The sequence below is a fragment of the Ursus americanus genome, chromosome 2 (genome assembly GCF_024610735.1).
Source record: "Ursus americanus isolate L20-20 chromosome 2, mUrsAme1.1.p, whole genome shotgun sequence".
Taxonomy (NCBI): domain Eukaryota; kingdom Metazoa; phylum Chordata; class Mammalia; order Carnivora; family Ursidae; genus Ursus; species Ursus americanus.
The window spans coordinates 72,535,775-72,555,871 of NC_142128.1; the positions used below are offsets into that span (position 1 = coordinate 72,535,775).

Sequence of the window (20,097 nt, forward strand, 5' to 3'; positions counted from 1 at the left end):
GAAGCAGGCTACCAGCGGAGGAGCCTGATGTGGGGCTCGATCCCAGAATGCCGCGATCACGCCCTGAGCCAAAGGCAGACACTTAACGACTGAGCCACCCAGGCGCCCCCGAAAGGAAAACTTCTAAACTCATTCTATGAAGCCAGCATTACCTTGGTTCCAAAACCAGACAAAGACCCCACTAAACAAACAGAATTATGGGCCAATATCCCTGATGAACATGTATGCAAAATTCTCAACAAAATACAAACAAATCTAATCAACAGTACTTTAAAAGAATCATTCACTATGATCAAGTGGGATTTATTCCTGGGTTGCAAGCGTGGCTCAATATTTGCAAATCAATCAATGTGATACACCACACTAATAGAAGAAAGGATAAGAACCATATGATCATCTCAACAGATGCAGAAAAAACGCATTTGACAAAGTACAACCAACATCCATTCTTGATAAAAACCCTCAACAAAGTAGGGATAGAGGGAACATACCTCAACATCATGAAGGCCATATACAAAAGACCTACGGCTAATATAATCTCCAATGGGAAAAAATTGAGAGCTATTCCTCTACAGTCAGGAACAAGACAGGGATATCCTCTCTCACCACTGTTGTTTAACATAGTAGTGGAAGTCCTAGCCTCATCAATCAGGCAACAGAAAGAAATAAAAAGCATCCAAATAAGCAAGGAAGAAGTCAAACTTTCACCATTCACAGATGACATGATACTCTATGTAGAAAACCAGAAAGACTCCACCAAAACATTTTCTAGAACTGATACACGAATTCAGTAAAGTCACAGGATACAATATCAACATACGAAATCTGTTGTGTTTCTATACACCAATAATGAAGCAACAGAAAGAGAAATCAAGGAATTGATCCCATTTACAATTGGACCAAAAACTGTAACATACCTAGGAATAAACCTAATCAAAGAGGTAAAAGATCTATACTCTGAATACTATAGAACACTTATGAAAGAAATTGAAGATGACACAAAGAAATGGGAATACGTTCTATGCTTATGGATTGGAAGAACAAATATTATTAAAATGTCTATACTACCCAAAATAATCTATACATTTAATGCAATCCCTATTAGAATACCACCAGTATTTTTCACAGAGCTAGAACAAAAATCCTAATATTTGTATGGAACCGCAAAAGACCCCAAATAGCCAAAGCAATCCTGAGAAAGAAAAGCAAAACTAGAGGCATCACAATTCCGGACTTCAAGCTATATTACAAAGCTGTAGTCATCAAGACTGTAATGTACTTGGCACAAAAACAGATTCATAGATCAATGGAACAGAATAGAAAACCCAGAAATGGATCCACAACTCTATGGTCCACTAATCTTCGACAGAGCAGGAAAGAATATCCAATGGAAAAAAGACAGTCTCTTCAACAAATGGTTGGGAAAGCTGGACAACATGCAAGAGAATGAAACTGGACCACTTTCTTACACCATACGTATAAACAAATTCAAAATGGATGAAAGATCTAAATGTGAGACAGAAGCCATCAAAATCCTAGAGGAGAACAAAGGCAGTAACTTCGGCCATAGCAACTTCTTACTAGATACGTCTCCTGCGGCAAGGGAAACAAAAGCAAAAATGAACTATTGGGACTTCAAAAACTAAAAGGTGGCTCTCACGGAATGGGAGAAAATATTTGCAAATGACATATCTGATAAAGGGTTAGTATCCAAAATCTATACAGAACTTATCAAACTCGACACCCAAAAAACAAATAATCCAGTGTAGAAATGGGCTGAAGATATGAAGAGACATTTTTCCAAAGAAGACATACAAATGACTCATAGGCACATGAAAAGATGCTCAACATCATTCATCATCAGGGAAATACAATGAGATATCACTTCACACCTGCCAGAATGGCTAAAATTAACAAGTAAATGACAGATGTTGGCGAGGATGAGGAGAAAGGGGAACCTACTTACACTGCTGGTGGAAATGCAAGCTGGTGCAGCCACTCTGGAAAAGAGTATGGAGGTTCCTCAAAAGTTAAAAATAGAGGTGCGCCTCGGTGGCTCATCTGGTCAGGTGTCCGACTCTTGATTTTGGCTCAGGGCATGATCTCAGGGTTGTGAGATCGAGCCCCTCATTGGGCTCCATGCTGGACATGGAGCCTGCTTGGGATTCTCTCTCTCCCTCTCCCTCTTCCCCTCCCCTGCTGCTCTATCTCTAAAAAAAAAAAAAGAAATGATGAAAGATGCTGAAAGAATTATTAATTCTCTTCATAAGTTTTCTAAATTATATGTAGTGATTAAAATAAGAATTATAATACCATCTGATCTTCAAGACAATGATGTTCTAAAATGGGGAAGATAAAGGGACCTAAATTGAAGTAAGGTCCCTCTACTTCACTCAAATGGTAAAATGTTAATACCAACAGGCTTGATAGATCACATGTGTATACTGTAATACCCAGAACAACCACTATGCAAACTACACAAAATATCCAAAGTGCTATTAATAAATCAAGATGAAATTCTGGAAAAAATGGTCAAGTAACCCACAGGAAGGTAGGAAAAGAAAAACAAAAGAATCCAACAGAAAACAAATAATAAAATGACAGAGTTCAACCTGAACACATCAATAATTACTTAAATGTTAATGGTCTAAATTAAAAGGCAGAAATTGACGGGATAATTTTTTTTAAAGCATGACCCAATAATATGCTGTTTAATATGCTGCTTACAAGAAACTCACTTGAAATTCAATGACAAGTAGGTTGAAAGTGTAAGGACGGAAAAAGATATACCATGCAAACATTAATTTTTTAGCATGACTGTCCACATAGAAAATCTAAAAGAACTCATAAAAAGTTTCCTGGAGCTAATAAAAGATTATAGCAATGTTGCAAGGGATAAAGTTGATATACAGAAGTCAATTGCTTTTCTATACAACAGCAATGAACAAGTGGAATTAGAAATTAACAACACATTTATGTTAGCACTCCAAAAATGAATTACCTAGGTATAAATCTAACAACATACGTACCAGCTCTATATGAGGAAAACTACAAATCTTTGATGAAAGATATCAAAGAACCAAATAAGTGGAGAAATATCTCATGTTCGTGGATAGGAAGATTCAATATTGTCAAGATATTAGTTCTCTTCAATTTGATCTATAGATTCAATGTAATCCCAACCAACATCACAGAAAATAATTTCATAGATATCAACAAACTGATTCTAAAGTTTATATGGACAGGCAAAGAAAGGACCCAGAATAGCAACATGATACCAAAAGAGAACAAAGTTGGAGAACTGACACAACCCAGCTTAAGACTTCAGACAGTAATCATGAGTGGTATTGGCAAAACATACACAAATATATAATTAGAATAGAATAGATGGCCTGGAAACAGACGTATGTAAATAAAATCAACTGATCATGGACAAAGGAGCAAAGCAATAGTCTTTTCAGTACATGGTCGAACAAAAGACAGTCTTCCCAATATATGGCAGTGGAACAACTGGATATCTACATGCAGAAAAGTGAATCTTCATACAAACCTTACATCCTTCATGAAAATTAACTCAAAATGGACTGGAGACCTCACTGTAAAATGCAAAACTTTGTCTAGAAGCTAACATGGGAGCAAACCTAGATAACCTCGGGTAAGTTGATTACATTTTAGATACAATACCAAAGTCATGATCCATGAAAGAAATATTGACAAACTGAATCTCATTGAAATTTGAAACTTTTGCTTTATGAAAGACAATGTCAAGAGAATGAGAAGACAAAGGGGATAATTGTTCATAAAAACTCTTTTCTCTATATTTTAGGTACACAACAAAACTAGATTGCTCAGTCTTTGCTGCAGTTAAATGTGGTCATATAACTAAATTTGACCAATGGAATGTGAATAGAAGAGATAGCCACTACTTTTGGTATTGGCCCATAAAAACCTCCTAGATGCTCCATTTTCTTTCCTCCTCCAGTGGCTTGCTGGAGAAGAGCACGACAAACTTGGAAACCACTTTTGAAGATGGAAAAAGAAAAAGAGAGAGAGAAGAACTTGTGACCCTGAATCACTGATCATGAGAACCCATTTTTGGAATTTACATCATTGAAAAATAAGTGATTTCATTAAGCCATAGAGATGTGGGGCAGCCAGGACTTCTTAACTCATATAGTCATTCTTGGCAGCTCCTCAGATATTGAGGCCAACACACTCTTCCTGAACATTCGACTGCCTCTCCAGTTTGAACCTGCAGATTCATTGGTCAACCATGTCCTTTTGTCCAATGAGGCAATATTTGCAATGGCTTCTCGGTTTGATATCATTTCCTCTTTATAACCCTAAATCTAACATTTAAAAACATTTATAACTCCCCTATTTTGTTTCAAGAAGAATTTAGAGTAGATGACAAAAATACATACACTATACCAAGATTAAATAATTCAGAAAAAAATAAGGAAAAAAAGGGCAACCATAAGAAACAGAAACAGGAAATTTAAATAATCCCAGATAAGGTAAATACATAAATACGTTCCAGAAAAAAGCTAATGTTTGTAGAACCCACATTGACCAATAACATTTCTAGCCACCTACATAATTGGGAAATATGATATATTCCATGAATTTATTTCATGCTTTTTAACATTTATCGAGATTTATTTGCATGCCTTTTATTAAGAGAAAACGCATGCAAGCTAGAAGTTGTTCAGGAAAAATACTTATTCTGATGCCGACACTGGGGAGATTTTTCTCCTATGTGTTCTGATAGAGGGGAGAGTGAATAGGAAAATATCTTCTATAGCAAACACTGCCATGAATCAAAGACAATTAAATTTCACAACCGAAAACACCGAAAGAAAAGGAATAATAAATGGAGATACCCACTCCCCCTTTTTTTCTTATTCCTCATTTACTTTTCTCAGAAATCTTCAATAACAACCGAAATATTTTCCTCAGGTATCAATCAATCTATTGAGAAAGAACTCAGATAGAAAGTTAGACTGTAATTAGTTTTCTCAGTGGTATCTGTGCAGTTGTAGGCCAGTTGCTACTCATTACCAAATATGGGGACTGTCTCAAAACTTCTTTTCTTTTTATCTCCAAACTTCTGAAAATTTTCAGAACATGGAAGCAGACACAAACACAACTGCTCATTGGAAAATATACATGCAAATTTCCTCTAGGTTTCAGAGTAAGAATGCTGTAGAAAAAGAGTCCCTTAAATTTGACATACAGAACAACTTTAGCTATAAAGCAGTTGAGGATAATTACTTGAGACTAGATACTTGTTCTCAGTGTAAATATATTTATAGGCATTAACTTTTTCAGAGCAAATTTGAATAACACACAAGTTTAATATCACTATAAAATAAAAACTTCAACATTTTCTGTTTATAAAGTAAATAATTGGAGTTGGGTTCCAATTCCTAGCATGACGTATAAAAATATTTCCCCTTCAAACACCTCTTTCATCCTTATTTTTAACATTTTCTTCATGATTGGAAGAATTACGGTATATGAAACACGGTATTTTTCATGCCCACAAGGGGGACCCTTTGCACCATTGCAACAGAGTTTATACTTACTGCTAAAACACCATTTGATTGAATGTATGATCTGCCATAAAGTGCTAGAAAGTCAAGTCCCCTCTCCTCTTTGCCCTCACCTGTGAGTCCAGGCAGACAGATACAAACATAACCTGAGGCTTCAGGGTGGCTGAATGAAGAAGGCAGCTGAGCAAGGCGTCCATATTGTTTCTCTGGGGACAGCTCTACACATGTCCCACCAGACTTGCAGGAGTTCCTGCTGCATATGTTGATGTGGGTCTCACACTGGGCACCCGTGTATCCTGCAGGATGAAAGTTCAGAGAAGCAGCTGGGTCAAAACTCCTCAACCAGAGTTTATGCCTGAAAGGAGGCTGACCACTGTGCTGGCACCAACTAACAAGACGATGTGCTGCCCTCAAGGAGCTAGCAAGGAGAATCTGGTAAGAGAAGGTTTTCTTGAAAACAGCAGTAGCAAAGGAATCCCTTGTATAATACTGACCAACATTTTTTAAAATATTTGATTAATAAGGCTTGAAATAAAATGGGACTTCAGGATAACTTTGATTTCCTGATTATTTTAAAGACTCCATTTCCTCAGATACTCCAATTGAATTTTTAGTGAGAAAAAAATATTTTTAAAGAAAATAACCAAAAGGAAAAAAAAAGAGAAAATAGCCAAAAAGTCAGCAGAAACTACATAGCCAGCCCTAAATTATTTTCTTAGAACTCAAAGCAAAGGTAAATGATTACTTCTTCACACTGAATAAGACAGAATAAAAAATTATTTTGTGTTTGAATGGATTTAGCTGGGTCATTTTATTAAGGACAAGAATAAAAACAATAAAACATGAATGATTTAGTACTTTATTAAAAAATTTGAATATTAAATATAAAAGACAGTCTATGCCAGAACTATTTCTTTGGCTTTACATACATGTGCACCTGTTTTTTTAAAAAAAACTATGTATAGTCATATATATATATATTCACATATATATTCATATATATATTCACATATATACAGTCTTGTCATATGTATATTAACATAACTGGAATTGCCACACTATATGAATCTTTCTATAACTTGCTTTTTTCACTCCCTCGCACAATCTATCCATGTTAGTAATATAGATCTAACTCATAATTTTTAACTATTGCCAAGTATTCTGTAACATGGAAGTACCATAGTTTAACCTTTCTCTTAATGCACTGACATACATTTTACTATTACAAACAATGTTGCAGTGAATAGCATTATATATGCATGCTTATATAAATGTCTGGGTACACCACTGGGGTCTATGCCTAGAGTGGAATTTCTGGGTTATAGATTATGTACATTTTTTATTTTAGTAGATACTGATAAACACCTCTGGAGTGGTTGTACCATCTATATACTTACTCGCTCTGGATGAATGTGCATATAGCTCCGAACCCTGGCCAACAATTGCTATCACCAAATAAAATGTTTTACCAGTTGGTTAGGTTAAAAAAAAATAGTACTTCATTGTTGTTTGGGTTTACATTTTCCCCCATTATTATTGAATTTAACATGTTTTTGGATTTTTAAAAATCATTTCATATCCTTTTCCTGTTTTTCCCATTAGACTATCTTTCTGATTGATTTATAAGATGATTTATATAGCATGATATATACATAAGTTGAAATATGAAGTTATTAAAGAACATAATTGGGCTTATAATACAAGTGACTTCACAGTCAACTAAAGATCTTGGCAATGTCACTTAACGCTGCTCAGAAATAGGTTTTTAAAATGAAATTTACAATCCCAAATTATAAAACTTATAAATCTGATCATGGTATTTCTTTACTTTAAAATCATTCAATTGCTTCTGCTTTCATACAAAATAAAATTCAATATCCTTAACCTAAATTGCCCTTTATTATCTGGCCCCATTCCCATCTCTACATTTCTTCCCTAGAATGTTTTCTCCCCCGGGGCCTTTATGACACAGGTCCCTCTCCTAGAATGTGCTCCTCCAAGACTGTGCTTGGCCAAGTCTTAGTTTTGAGACTTAAGCTTGTATGACTATCTTAGAATGGCTTTTTCTCATGAACAGATCTAAATAAAGATCCCTTTGTTCTCTCTCATATCACCCAGTTCTTTCTTTCATCACTCTTAAAATAATTTTTTATTATTTTTGTTATTATTTTTATGTATAGTTGCTTCCCTCAATAGACCATAAGCTCCACAAAAGCAGGGACTGTTTTATTCATCACTCCAATACCAAGCAATGCATAAATAGCAGACTTTCAATCAATGACTGAATGAGATTCAAAGAGTAATAATCAACAATTTAGATGACAATTCTAGTTTAGCAAGTAAATTGGAGAATTGACTATTAATGAGCAAATAATGAGAACATGATACAATTACTCATTTTGTAATTTAAATAAAAACCTGAATGGGGTCACATGTCAAGTCATAACCACAACGTAAATTCTGTTGCCCAACAGTATAAAACATTTGTCACATATGACACTTGAGGTCTTTCTCAACTATCTGAAGAAACTTACATATGAAAAAGGAAACTAAAAGCCCATGTCAGATCAAATCCCACAATCCTTTGTGGTGACCCCTCTCTCCCTGCCGCAAGAATCCTAGGTCTCTTAAACCCAAATATCTACTTTTTCACAAGTTTTTATAAAGCGGTATTCATTGTGTTACACTGAACTTATTGAAGAAAGCTCCAACTATTTTCAATTTTCTTCTCAGTTTAAGAGTCAAGACTCATACACAGGCCAGGTAAGGAAGTAATTTAAAACCTTCATAAATCCTTTTTTGCTTTCCGACTCATGCATTATCCTATTCCTATAGTGAACATTAGGAAGGTTCTGATTTATGGTCTTCCCAGTCCTGTCCCCACCACTAGGGTTCTGTGGGAATTTTGTTTGCTGCTTCCTTTAACCATGCATATAAATAGACTCCTTCAGTCAAGGCTATGCTCAATAGTTTTAACAAGTTTTTTTATAAAACTTTGCATAAAGAAACAATATGATATTGAATTAAGTCCCCAGGGTTCTTACGTTTTTCTTTTTTTAAACAAATCCAATCTTACCTGGGTAACAAGAAACTTTTAGATAAGCATTTAAGATGACTGACACTTCTTGTAATTAATTACTTTTGAAATGAGGACCCCAGGCAATTATAGCGGTGGATTCTTGCCACCACCTTCAGTCATGGTGGTCTTGTAATCCAAAGGAATGGTCTCTTTTTCTTAGATACAGGGTAGTTTGTAACATTAAATCTTCTCTTTGTATATAACAGTAAGAATAGGATACAAAGACATTCCAAAACTTGCCTATCTAGGCAAAATCACCATCATCTCATAACCCAAGAAACTCAAGCAGAACTGTTCTTAGTCTGTGCCCCTTTCTTAATTATCACATCATATCTGCCTCCTAAATGAGTCTCATTTAGGCTGTCTGGTCCCTCATCCCCACCCTAAACACTGTAGTCATAGTTCTGGTAAATAGCTTTATCTCTTGTTTAAACTGTTGCAGAACTTTTTTTTTTTTGTTTACTAGATTCTCTACCTTTTATTTCTTTCAATAATCTTCCACTAAAGGGCCAGAGAGTTCTACATAAATCAAGAGGTCAGATTATGCTACCTCCCTGCCCCATAGTGTTCAGGGCAGGCAAACAGCACTATGATCTGGCTTAAGTCTTGTCTTGTTCTCCAACCTCAACTCTCTGCCACCAGCCCTATGTATTCCAGCATTTTGGAACAATCACTCAAAGTTCTACAACTGGATATACTCTTTTCCATGTGTGCCTACAGCCCTTTTTTTCTTCTGTCCTCCTTTTCCTTCCTCTCTTCTTAAATAAATTATGAGCTGCTATGTGTTAGCTATAAGGGTCTAGAATGGTCAGTCTCCTAATTTTGGTACCTAGCTAACATTTATTGAGTGCTTACTATGGTAAGGTCTAGCCGGACCTAGGAACTTTATATATATTACTGGATCTCTTTCTAAAGCAATTCTATGAGGTGGATATTATTATCATCTTTGCTTTATAGATAAGGCAACTGAGGCTCATAGCAGTAAAGCCACTTGCCCAAAGTCACACAGCTAGTGAGTACATTTCTGGGATATGCTTAGTGATCTTTCAAATTTTCTAAAATGGTGCTTACTGGATCAGGCCATCTCTGTACTTCTTCTCACCTTACTCCCTATTATAGAATCTATTTTAGCTTTTTACTGTACTAAAAATTATACTATGCATGTGTTTTCCACACTGTCCCTCTACTAGAATTTAAATTCCTTAGAAGAAGGGACCATGTCTTTTTGATTCCCAGACCCCTGATATATATAACTGGCACTGAAATCCATGTGGGTTACATGATTGAATCCATGAATGAATGGAATACATATTGATTTGTCTTTTTTTAGGTAGGTCTTCTTAACTGCCTGACTTTATTACAAATCCTCTAGAGAACAGAAACCATTCTCATATGTAATTCTTACCTCCTGTTGCAGAACCTGGAATGTAATAACGGTTGCTTTTTTTGAGTACCTAATATATTCCCGGCCCTATTTCTATAATCTTACTCTTCATAATAATACAAGACATTTTTTTCATCTCTCATTTGCAGACAAGGAACTTAAGAAGTAAGAGGTAACCACCCTGCTTCACTCAGTTAATAAGTGATGGATTTGTTCTACTCCCAAACTGTCCACTTCACCCCTGTTTCCAGATAGAGATTCTGTACAGAGTACTGATTGAATGTTGAGTGCTGATTGATGACAAGAATGTGAAAAAACACATTTTGGAATAATTTCAGTATTTAAGTCAAGCCAATGACCAAGGGATAACAAACATGCCCTATTCATTATCTGGAAGTGGGTAGACACATGACTTACAAAGATTTCTGAGCCATAGAATTCAGAGCTTCCTTTCACCCTTTCACATTTGCTTTTTACCTACAAAATATATGTAACCAAAGCAGGGGGTGTTATGTAACCAAACAATGGGATGCCTTTCGATGGGAAGCTACCAACAATTGGATTGACCGCAGTCTCCATGTTTCCTTGCCCACCACAGGACTATTTTTTTTTTTTTTTAGACAGTAAAATGAGAGGGACAAAGGGCTAGATGATCAGTAAGCTTATAACAACTAGATTTTAAATAATCATAGGTTTATTATTTTTTACCAGTGGATCAAGAAAGAAGAGAAGATGTTCTTTTATTTCTATCAATGAAATCCTAGTGAGAATTAGGTTAAAAATATGTCGAGCATATTTTTTGCCAAAATTAACACCAATATTTACAGACGACTTGTTGACTTAAATGTTATATAATGTTTTCCACTGATTCTGGTATCACCTCTACACTCCAATCTAATTACACTTTATGTGTAATTTTTAGTTATGGTTTATGTATGTTAAACTTGTAATCTCATTCATATTATAAGTGCCTAGGAGAATACACCCATTTCTGGGTTATCGTTCTATATCCTCTATGGGGACCATCGTAATTATGTTGACTGACTCCATGAATTATAATACAATCTCCTAGGATTTTAATATTGTTTCATGAGTTTCAATATATTCTAGGTATTACAGAAAACATCTTGGAAGAAAAGGAAACATCTTCAAGTGAATTTTTCTCCATGAAGACCATGCTGAAATTGATTCTTCTATTCATTTTCTCCTCCCTGTTTCTTTTAGAAAGTTCTGATGATTGGGCAGCTTAGTAACCTACTTTAGACAATGCATAGTGTAGCAGTAGGTATGTGTAAGCAATGAAGAATACAATTAAATTAAACAATGATAAGTACAAGAAAGAGTTGTTTTTAAACTTTTAAACTTTTAACAATATGAATTTTTAGTTTATGTTTGCTATAAGTGATTTGTTTCTATTCTAAGCAAAAAAAAAAAAAAAATGGTGGAAGATCTTTGTCACTTACCAGGCCAGCAGTGACAAGTGTAATTGTCAGCACTGTCCTCACATGTAGCGTTATTATGACAGGGTTTTGACCAACATAGAGGCATCAAGGTCTCACAATGTGTCCCTGTGAATCCACTACCCGTGCAGTTACAGCTATAGCTGGAGAGTAAAATGAAATTTTCACATCAACTCTTGGTTATATTGAGATCAAATATCCTTAGTCTGTCTCTTCCCATGTCCATTAATCTGAGACCCAGGGCATGGTTTTAATACTTATCTCAAAAACTCTGGGGAATTGTCTCTATAAACCTGAAAACATTATGTATTTCCATACTAATATCTTATTATCTTTTTAAATTTATTGTATGGCTTCATGCAAAATTATTGGGAAACCATGATTATTTACTTCAGTTTTCTCATCCATAAATTGAAGATAATAATACCTATGTCAAGGGTTATTATGATAATTAAATGTGCATATAAAGAATAGACACAGTATCTGAAGCATCAGAAAATAATGAATTACTACTAAGTAGTACTAAATAAAGTTGTTAATATTGTGAAGGCAGTAGAGAATGATTTATAACACTGTGTCACTCTTTTATATATACAGCCCATTAATAAGGTCCCTTATGAAAAATGAAACAATAAATTATTTAAAAAACAGGAAAAGCCCTCATTACATGAATTGTGACTTATGTTCTCTTATTTTTAGATTACAGAAATATTTGAGTCTTGCTATTTTTAACCATTCATTGGTTGAGTGAGATTATCTGACAGATTCAAAACACAAATCTGATAGAGAAACTTGTTGACCTTATCAAGAGGAGTCTTTTAATTTAGATGGGATCGCCTCAGGGATTTAATATTGTAAAAAGATGGGCTTCCACACTCAACTTAGATAAAATGAAGTTCTGGCGGAAAGAACACCTATGAATTTATTAAGACTTGGAGTCGTCTTCTCAATGGCTTGTGTGTATATTTCCCACCAAACAGATATTAAAATTTCATTAAGGAACCTGAAATATTAGCAAATAATAGGTTACTATAATTTTTATTTGTATTGCTAGTGAGAAATCCTCTTACTAATTAAAAATATTTACTAAAAATCTACTATATGTAAGACATTAGAGACAAGAGCTATCTACTCGAGGCTGGCTAGTGGATCTCAGTTCCCAGAATTAGAGACTCTATTTGCATATTCCTTTGGTCTGAACCTAGTGTGTGTGTGTGTGTGTGTGTAGTTTCTGACTTTCCCATTAACCTCATCGCAAATGTGTTAATTTTTTGTTGTGGGCAATTAAAATCAAGTTGTATTTGTTGGCCTTGTGATTAACTTCTCAAAATTTAGGTAGCAAGAGAGATAAGGGTAAAACAGAAAAATTATTCATGGCATACGAGTTAAAGAAATGAAAGATGGCAGAGTTTGCCTTGTTCTGCTTGCATTTCCATAGGAAGCAAAAGCTTTGTGTATTTTCTGTCTGATGCTTTGTGGAGACAGCAAAGCATGGATGGGAGGACCTCCTGCTCTTCCTCTGGAGTGCATGTATGGAAACTTGCATTCTGGTGTGTCTGCATGTTTGTCAGTAACCTGCCTTCAAGAATGTAGATTATTGCCCCTGGTGAATGATTTGGGTTAAACTGAAAGTCAGAGGCAAGATGTGGAACACGATTAGAAGTTAGGCTTCATAGTTTACAAAAGAAATATACAATTATATTGTTCTATTTATGTATTTATTTAAAATATTTATTTATTAATTTGAGAGAGGGGAAGGGGTGGGGCAGAAGGAGAGAGAGAATCTTAAGCAGACCCCACACTGAGTGCAGAGCCAACTCGGGGCTCAATCCCATGACTCTGAGATCATGACCTGAGCCAAAACCAAGAGTTGGTCTCTTAACCAACTACACCACCCAGGCACCCCATATTGTTCTATTTAAAATCATATCATTTTGCTGGATATAGTTGAAGTACACATGCCTTTTACTGTTCCCCTTTTGAATCTGATTCTCTTTGAAACTCAGATTTGTGATAAATTCTATCTTACTTACTAAATAAAAGAGAATTGGATTCTAGTCCTTCCTTTGCAAAGAATTAACTGTGTGAACTGTGGGAGTCACCTAACTTCCCTGAACTTTAGACACCTTAATGTAATGGCAGAATGTTAATGCTTATCTTGCCTTCCACTGAACTGTTGAAGGACCCAATAAGACATTAAGTACTAATGCTGATCAAATTGTTATGCATTTGATAACTCAGTATTTGTGGTTAAAATAGGTATCAGGGGCACCTGGGTGGCTCAGTCGGTTAAGCCTGCGACTCCTAGATCTCAGCTCAGGTCATGATCTCAGGGTCATGAGTTCAAGCACCATGTTGGGCTCCACGCTAAGTGTGGAGCCTATTTTAAAAAAACAGGTATCAGAAAGTTCTCTAAAATGTTTTATATGAATTCAACTACCGTTACCTAAATTTATTATATGTATCGTATTAAGGAGTTGTTTACTTATTTGTTTGTTTATTGTTTATTACTTTACTGAAAATCCAATGATAGAATCTACTTTGGAACAGAATCGCATGGCTACTTCTCACCATTCTACCCTCTCAAAAGGATTCACCCAATTACCTGAACACCTGAAAATTCAAGATATAATCAATTTAATATCACTGCCTTTTCCAACACTGTTTATATAAAATTCCTAAAGGATTTATTTTTCACCACTTGATTTATATGCTTGTTATTATGTAAATACCACCTAATATTTACATATAGAATGATCTCTAGCTTTGTTTTTGTACCTTCCCTATCTACAACAGGTTTATTTCATGGAATTGAAAAGCTGGCACTTTTCTGTAACATAAAAGCTTAAACGATTACAAGAGGGACTTGGAAAATCCTCACTCTTGGGACAAATGACCTTCGAAGGATGCATTTTTAAGTAAAATCTGAATGTTACTACTTGTTGTCACTTAAAGTGCAAAGCACTATGAACATTTTAAGCTAAGGACATAAGCTCTCCAAATTCCCCAGAGTGGTACAATAGCTGTTGGTCCGTGAGTTCTCTCTAAGCCAATCACCCAAACATAGGAGAAAACATACCTCCTCTGCCCATCTACGCACAGTCCTCCATGGAGGCATGGCTGACTGGCACATTCATCACTGTTGAGTTCGCAGTGTTCACCTACGAATCCAAGGGGACAGTCACAGAAATAAGCCCCCAGAGCATCCCGACAAGTTGCACCGTTTCGGCAGGGCTGGGACCAACATTCATCAACTTCCATTTCACAGTTCACACCTTTCAAGAGAGTCAGCACAGAAAAAAGGAAAAGTTTGAGTACAGAATTCATATTTCAGCTCTTTGCCAGCGCTTTATTTACCAAAGCTCTTGTCAAATGTTATGTTACCCAAAATAATTTTCCTCCTTAATTGTAATTGATATTAACGTCCTGGCATGCTTGTGGGAAGTTGCACAATGCAGAGCAGCTGTTACTTACAAAGAACTGTTGCATACAACAGCTTGTGGCTTTTTCGTCTGTTGAAACGAGTCATTTTTAGAACAAAGTTATTGTTAACTGTACTTTTGTTGGAAGCTTAAAAGGGACTGGTCAATGTTTTTAAATTATTTTTAAACACTTAGTTTGGCATCATATAGAGAAGTGGGTAGGAGCCCAGACTCCAAAGCCAAATGAGCTGGGTTGGGATCTTGGCACAGCCACTTATTAGCTGTGTGACCTTGGGCAATTCCTTAACCTTTCCATATCTCAGTTTCTACACCTGAAAAATGGGACCAATATTTGTAATTACCTCCCAGGATTATTATTAAAATTACAATGTGCTTATGATGGTAACAGTAGGTGGAACATACTAAATGAGAAAAAAAAAATACTTGTTCCTTCTACATGTATTGGACAAATACAATGTGCAATTATTTCCTCAAGTGCTACTTCCGCGTAGACTTTTTTAAAAATTTAAATTTTCTATAGTGTTGTAAAATACTACTTTTAATTAGGAAATCAGTTTGTGATTTAAACTTAATTAGTAGCATTATTAGGAGCTACTTCATTGTAAGGTAATGTTACATAAAAAAAATCTGTATTTATTCCCATCCAAATAGTGAGGGAAGATTATTTAGTAAGCAAAAGAAGTTTAAGATTTACAAAAGTAGTCACATGGAGACAAACTACCCTACCAAATCTACCAAAATAATATTTGATATACAATAATCAAATTTGCATATGTTTTAAAAGATACAAAAGGGGCAATATCTGTATTTGCATATCTTTATTTCTAGGCCTATCACCCAGGATAATAAATGATGTATTAAAATGACATTGAAGGATTTTCAAGTGACTCAGAAGTTGTTAGCCGTTTGATTACGTGCCGCCTTTCTTGACAGAAAAAGCAGTAGAATATTCTAACATTGCTGACCATTTACAACTGTGCCAAGATCCTATAAATACCTAAGTTGAAAGGGATGCCAGCATATTAAATTTGATTGTTTTTTGAGAAGAAAAATACTTAAAAATCAAATTTGATGTTGATAAAAATAGAAAGCTGTGGAACTGTATTTGTTGCAAGGTAAATGGCTTGCCATTTGAGGTCTGGCTGTTTCTTACCCAGTCTGGGAATGAGATCAATCGTATCTGTTTTACTTGGCATTTGTAAGGTCAAGGGAAAGAACACTGAACTGGCCAGTAGAAGACCTGCGTTCTCATTCTCTCCCTGAAATGGCTTTTCAGCAATATTTTAGTATCTCTATTTCTGCCACACAAAATAATATGATCATAGGTATCTCTATTTTCCAAGAATGTGTATAAGACAAAAATTATAAGTTCTTTAAAATATTTTTCTTATAATTATTTTTTAACATATGGGCTAGTCTTCAGTAATTATAAGGCACAAAATTACCTCCCCTAAAATGACAATGATCGATCACAACTTTAAGCAGAGTGAATGATGCCCACCCAGGAACGTTTGGTCTTTGTGGGTTCCTGTAGTGCTCTCTGAGCAGAGGGCAACTGGCACTTACTCAACACCACCATATGCAGGGTCAAGGCTTGGTGATTTCACAGGCATTCTTGCCTGTGTCGCATTCTCATCAATGACTGTCTTTGTGCAATTCCTATCACTACAAATTCCCATTCTTTTATCACTTCAGTTGTCCATAGTGCCTTTCCCTATGTGATATTAGACTATATCCTTTGGTATTTTAGTCATCTATATTTGCTGGAAAGTATTAACATATCAAACCAAATCAGTGGTTTAGAACTTGTTAAAGCTTTTCTAAATCTTATTTTTTTATAACACAAATAAAATTCATATATTCATCTGATATGCACCCAGATTACTTCCTAGTGCTTAAGAAATACATTATAAACCATATTTTAAATTCTGAAACTCCACTTACATGTTGTAGCTCAACTACTTTAGCTTTAAAAGTGATCTTGATGTACATATAAGAATGTCTTTCAATAGTTTAGATACAATTTCAATTCAGCTAGTTACTTTGGGGTGATTTATTTATATTACCTTGATATTACTTAGTAATATGATTTTATTGCAGCTTATCACTGCTGCTGATACAGTCAAAAATGATTGGGTCAATGTCTGCACGATGCCAAAGTAGTCAGATGAAATGTGGTTTAAGTACAGTCAGTCATCCAGATGTCTTTGTATTTCCAGATGCTGGCTTCATAGATAAAACATCTGGATAACTAACTATGATTTTCATTTTTCATTTGGATGCTTACTGTCAATCACATGCTTACATCCATTAAATATACAATTAATCAGCCTTCAAAAACATACCTGAACTGTGTGGTCCATTCTATCTGGAAACATTCATTTTATGGCTAGTGTTAGTAAGTACAGCACCATGTTATTATAACTATATGCAGTAATAGAAATTAAATAGAGTCACAGTGAGCAGCATTTCTGTGGTTGATTGTCTAAGAAATAGAAAACTCATAATTAGAAAATTCCTTCATAAAAATCCACCCAGGAACCAAACCAGTCTGTTGGAATTCATTAATAGTTAATAGTATGAAACATAAGAAAATAGAAAGGGTATGAAAAAAAAAAGCAGGACAAGGAGAACTCTGCACCGAAATAAGTATAGGACAGGAAAAAAAAAAAAAATCCCCTGACATCATTAGCTTTGGTAACTTACTATAACGGATACTGTGCTAATATCCACAAAGGCAATCCCTACATAAATACAGGTGACCTAAGCTGTCAGATCATTAATTCCTGACAGGGGTAGTTTCACTCTGAATTACTCAATTTGCATTAACTGTCAAAAGAAGTTCAGAAATTTTCTCACAGCCAAATATTTAACTAATATTTGTCACAGTCTGAGGTACTTCGACATAGAGTTTAGAACTTCAACAGAGGAATTTGTGTGTTGGGAGAGGTCACAGTTCAATTCTAACCGACTCCTGCTTGGTTTGTTTTCCTGTCACCATCTTGAAATTCTTAAAAATTTTTAACAAGGGGCCCCACATTTTTTATTTTGCCGCAGGACCCACAAATTATGGAGCCTTTCTGTGGATAAACTTTTTATAACTGATATACATAGAACGAGTTCTTTTTTTTCCTGACCAAAACCTGACTGATACACAGACCCGAGACAGGAAAGATTTGAACAGAATATTTAAACGAGCAGAACTGTTCAGTTTTTGGCCCACCTCAGGTGAGAGACAAGCAGAGAGTTTAAGATGTAGCAAAAATGAAGGCGGAGCAAAAGTCCCAGACTCTTCAGCCTCACCCTGGGTGAGTTGGGAACTTGACACCACCGCAGATAAGTGCTGAGATCCCAGGAGAGAAGTTGTCTTCACTTCTCTTACAGAACTTTGGAAAGACATCAGGACACACATAATTCCCAAGCCACCATAGTACAGAATGGTAGAACAGAGAAAACTATGTAGGACCTGGGTAGATGGAAATTACAGTTTTATAGAGAATGCTTATTGAAGCATGAAAGGCAGGCAAATGCTTTCTCCAATGAGTGCAACAAATACTTTTTGTAGCATGCTGCGTTAGGAAATTATAAAAACTGTACCTACTATTATTACTTTCCTTCTTCCCCTTTTCCTTTGCCATTTATCATGGAAGAGTAGAAAGAAGATGGATTTTGTAGACAGACCACTCTGGACTAAGCTCTGCTCTGCCATATGCTAATACCAAGCTTGAATTATAGTAAACGCTCAATGAATGGTAGGTGTTACCTATATTTGTTTTTTTCCTATTCCTTCTTCAATTCCTCAGGGTAGACAAAATAAAAAATTTTTTTGAAAAGTCTTTGGAAGCAAACATATTCCTGGAAGGAAATTTGGAATAGCTTCAAATTCCATTAAAACAAATACAGATGGCATACCAAGAGTACAGGAGCTAGAGACTGGACAAATTTGGAGCAGCCACTATACTAATATGACCTTTTTTAAAAAGGCCTACAATGGACATATAAGTAGCTAGTGAGCAATGGCAAATATATAGCCCAAATTAGGCAGTAATTATTTGAGGTAGAGCAATCAACTTTAAATTAGGAGAAAAGAGTAGACAATGAGGGGCTTTCCAGAACTGGAAAGCTGCAAGGAAATAATTGCAGGTCAAGAACAAGAAGGTTCAGAGATAATACAGGCACATCAGTAGAATAGCTTTCCACAAAGTCCAGGCTCGTAAGGAGATAACAAGAGACAGAAGGAGTTTTGGATGGTATGAGTATGGAGAAGCCAGGTGGTTGGTATTCTGCTAAAGATGAGGTAAGAATTTAACAGAAGCAAGGACACCGGAAGCTCAGGTTGTGGTGAGAACTTCGGCGGGAAAGCAGTTTGGAATGATGAGAGGGTCCAACCTGACGCTGCATCAGTGTCTGGCTGTAGTCACTGAAAATAGGAAGCTCCAGAAATGCAGAAAGCATAGTTCATAAAGTTCTGCAAAACTCCTAACTGGACTTGGATAAAGTGAAAACTTCTCATTTTGAGATCTAAAAACCTTGGTAATACTTCTGGTTTCATTTCCCAACACAATTCTATCATCACTCTCTATGCCAGTATACGTGTCGTATCAGATCAATTTCTTTTTCTCAAACCCACCATATACCCCTACCTCCAAGAGTTTGGACACACTACTTCTCCCCCTCTCTTGAAGGTTCTTTCTTACTTGTCCATCTGGTGAAATCATCCTTTAAGATTTATGTTAAATGCCCCATCCTCAGTGAAGTCTTCCCTGATTTCCTTACTGGTTCTACCCTCCTGCGTTTTTTTAGCATTTACAACATTATATTTTATTATTTGTTGCTTGCTAATCTCCAACAACTGCTTTAAGGACAAGGATCCTTTCTTATTATTAATAGTAAGAGCTGAGATTCATTGAGAGCTTATTTCACATAGGGTACCGTGCTAAGCGTTTTATGTATATTATTTGATTTTGTTTGATATTTGAAAAATTATTCATGAGGTCCTATCATTACGCTCATTTTCTTCATGACGAGACTGAAGCACAGAGAAGTTAAGAAACCTCATACAAACCAAAAGGCTAAAAAGTGGTAGAGCCAGGATTAGATTACAGGCCGTCTGAATTTAGAGCCTGTGCTATTAGCCACAAGGCTACACCACAGCCCAGGGCTTTACGTTCTTCAA

At 35.6% G+C, this 20,097-nt stretch overlaps 1 protein-coding gene across 1 annotated transcript in view; it reads right to left on the reverse strand.

Annotated features, from left to right (window-relative positions):
• CRB1 (crumbs cell polarity complex component 1) overlaps positions 1-20,097 on the reverse strand; it is a 195,147-nt gene that overhangs the window by 103,265 nt on the left and 71,785 nt on the right. The window contains exons 3-5 of the mRNA XM_087857530.1: positions 14,558-14,753; positions 11,482-11,621; positions 5,669-5,851 (exon numbers count right to left, since the gene is read on the reverse strand). Of these exons, the coding sequence (XP_087713656.1) occupies positions 5,669-5,851; positions 11,482-11,621; positions 14,558-14,753 (519 nt within the window). The remainder of the gene's footprint in view (positions 1-5,668; positions 5,852-11,481; positions 11,622-14,557; positions 14,754-20,097) is intronic.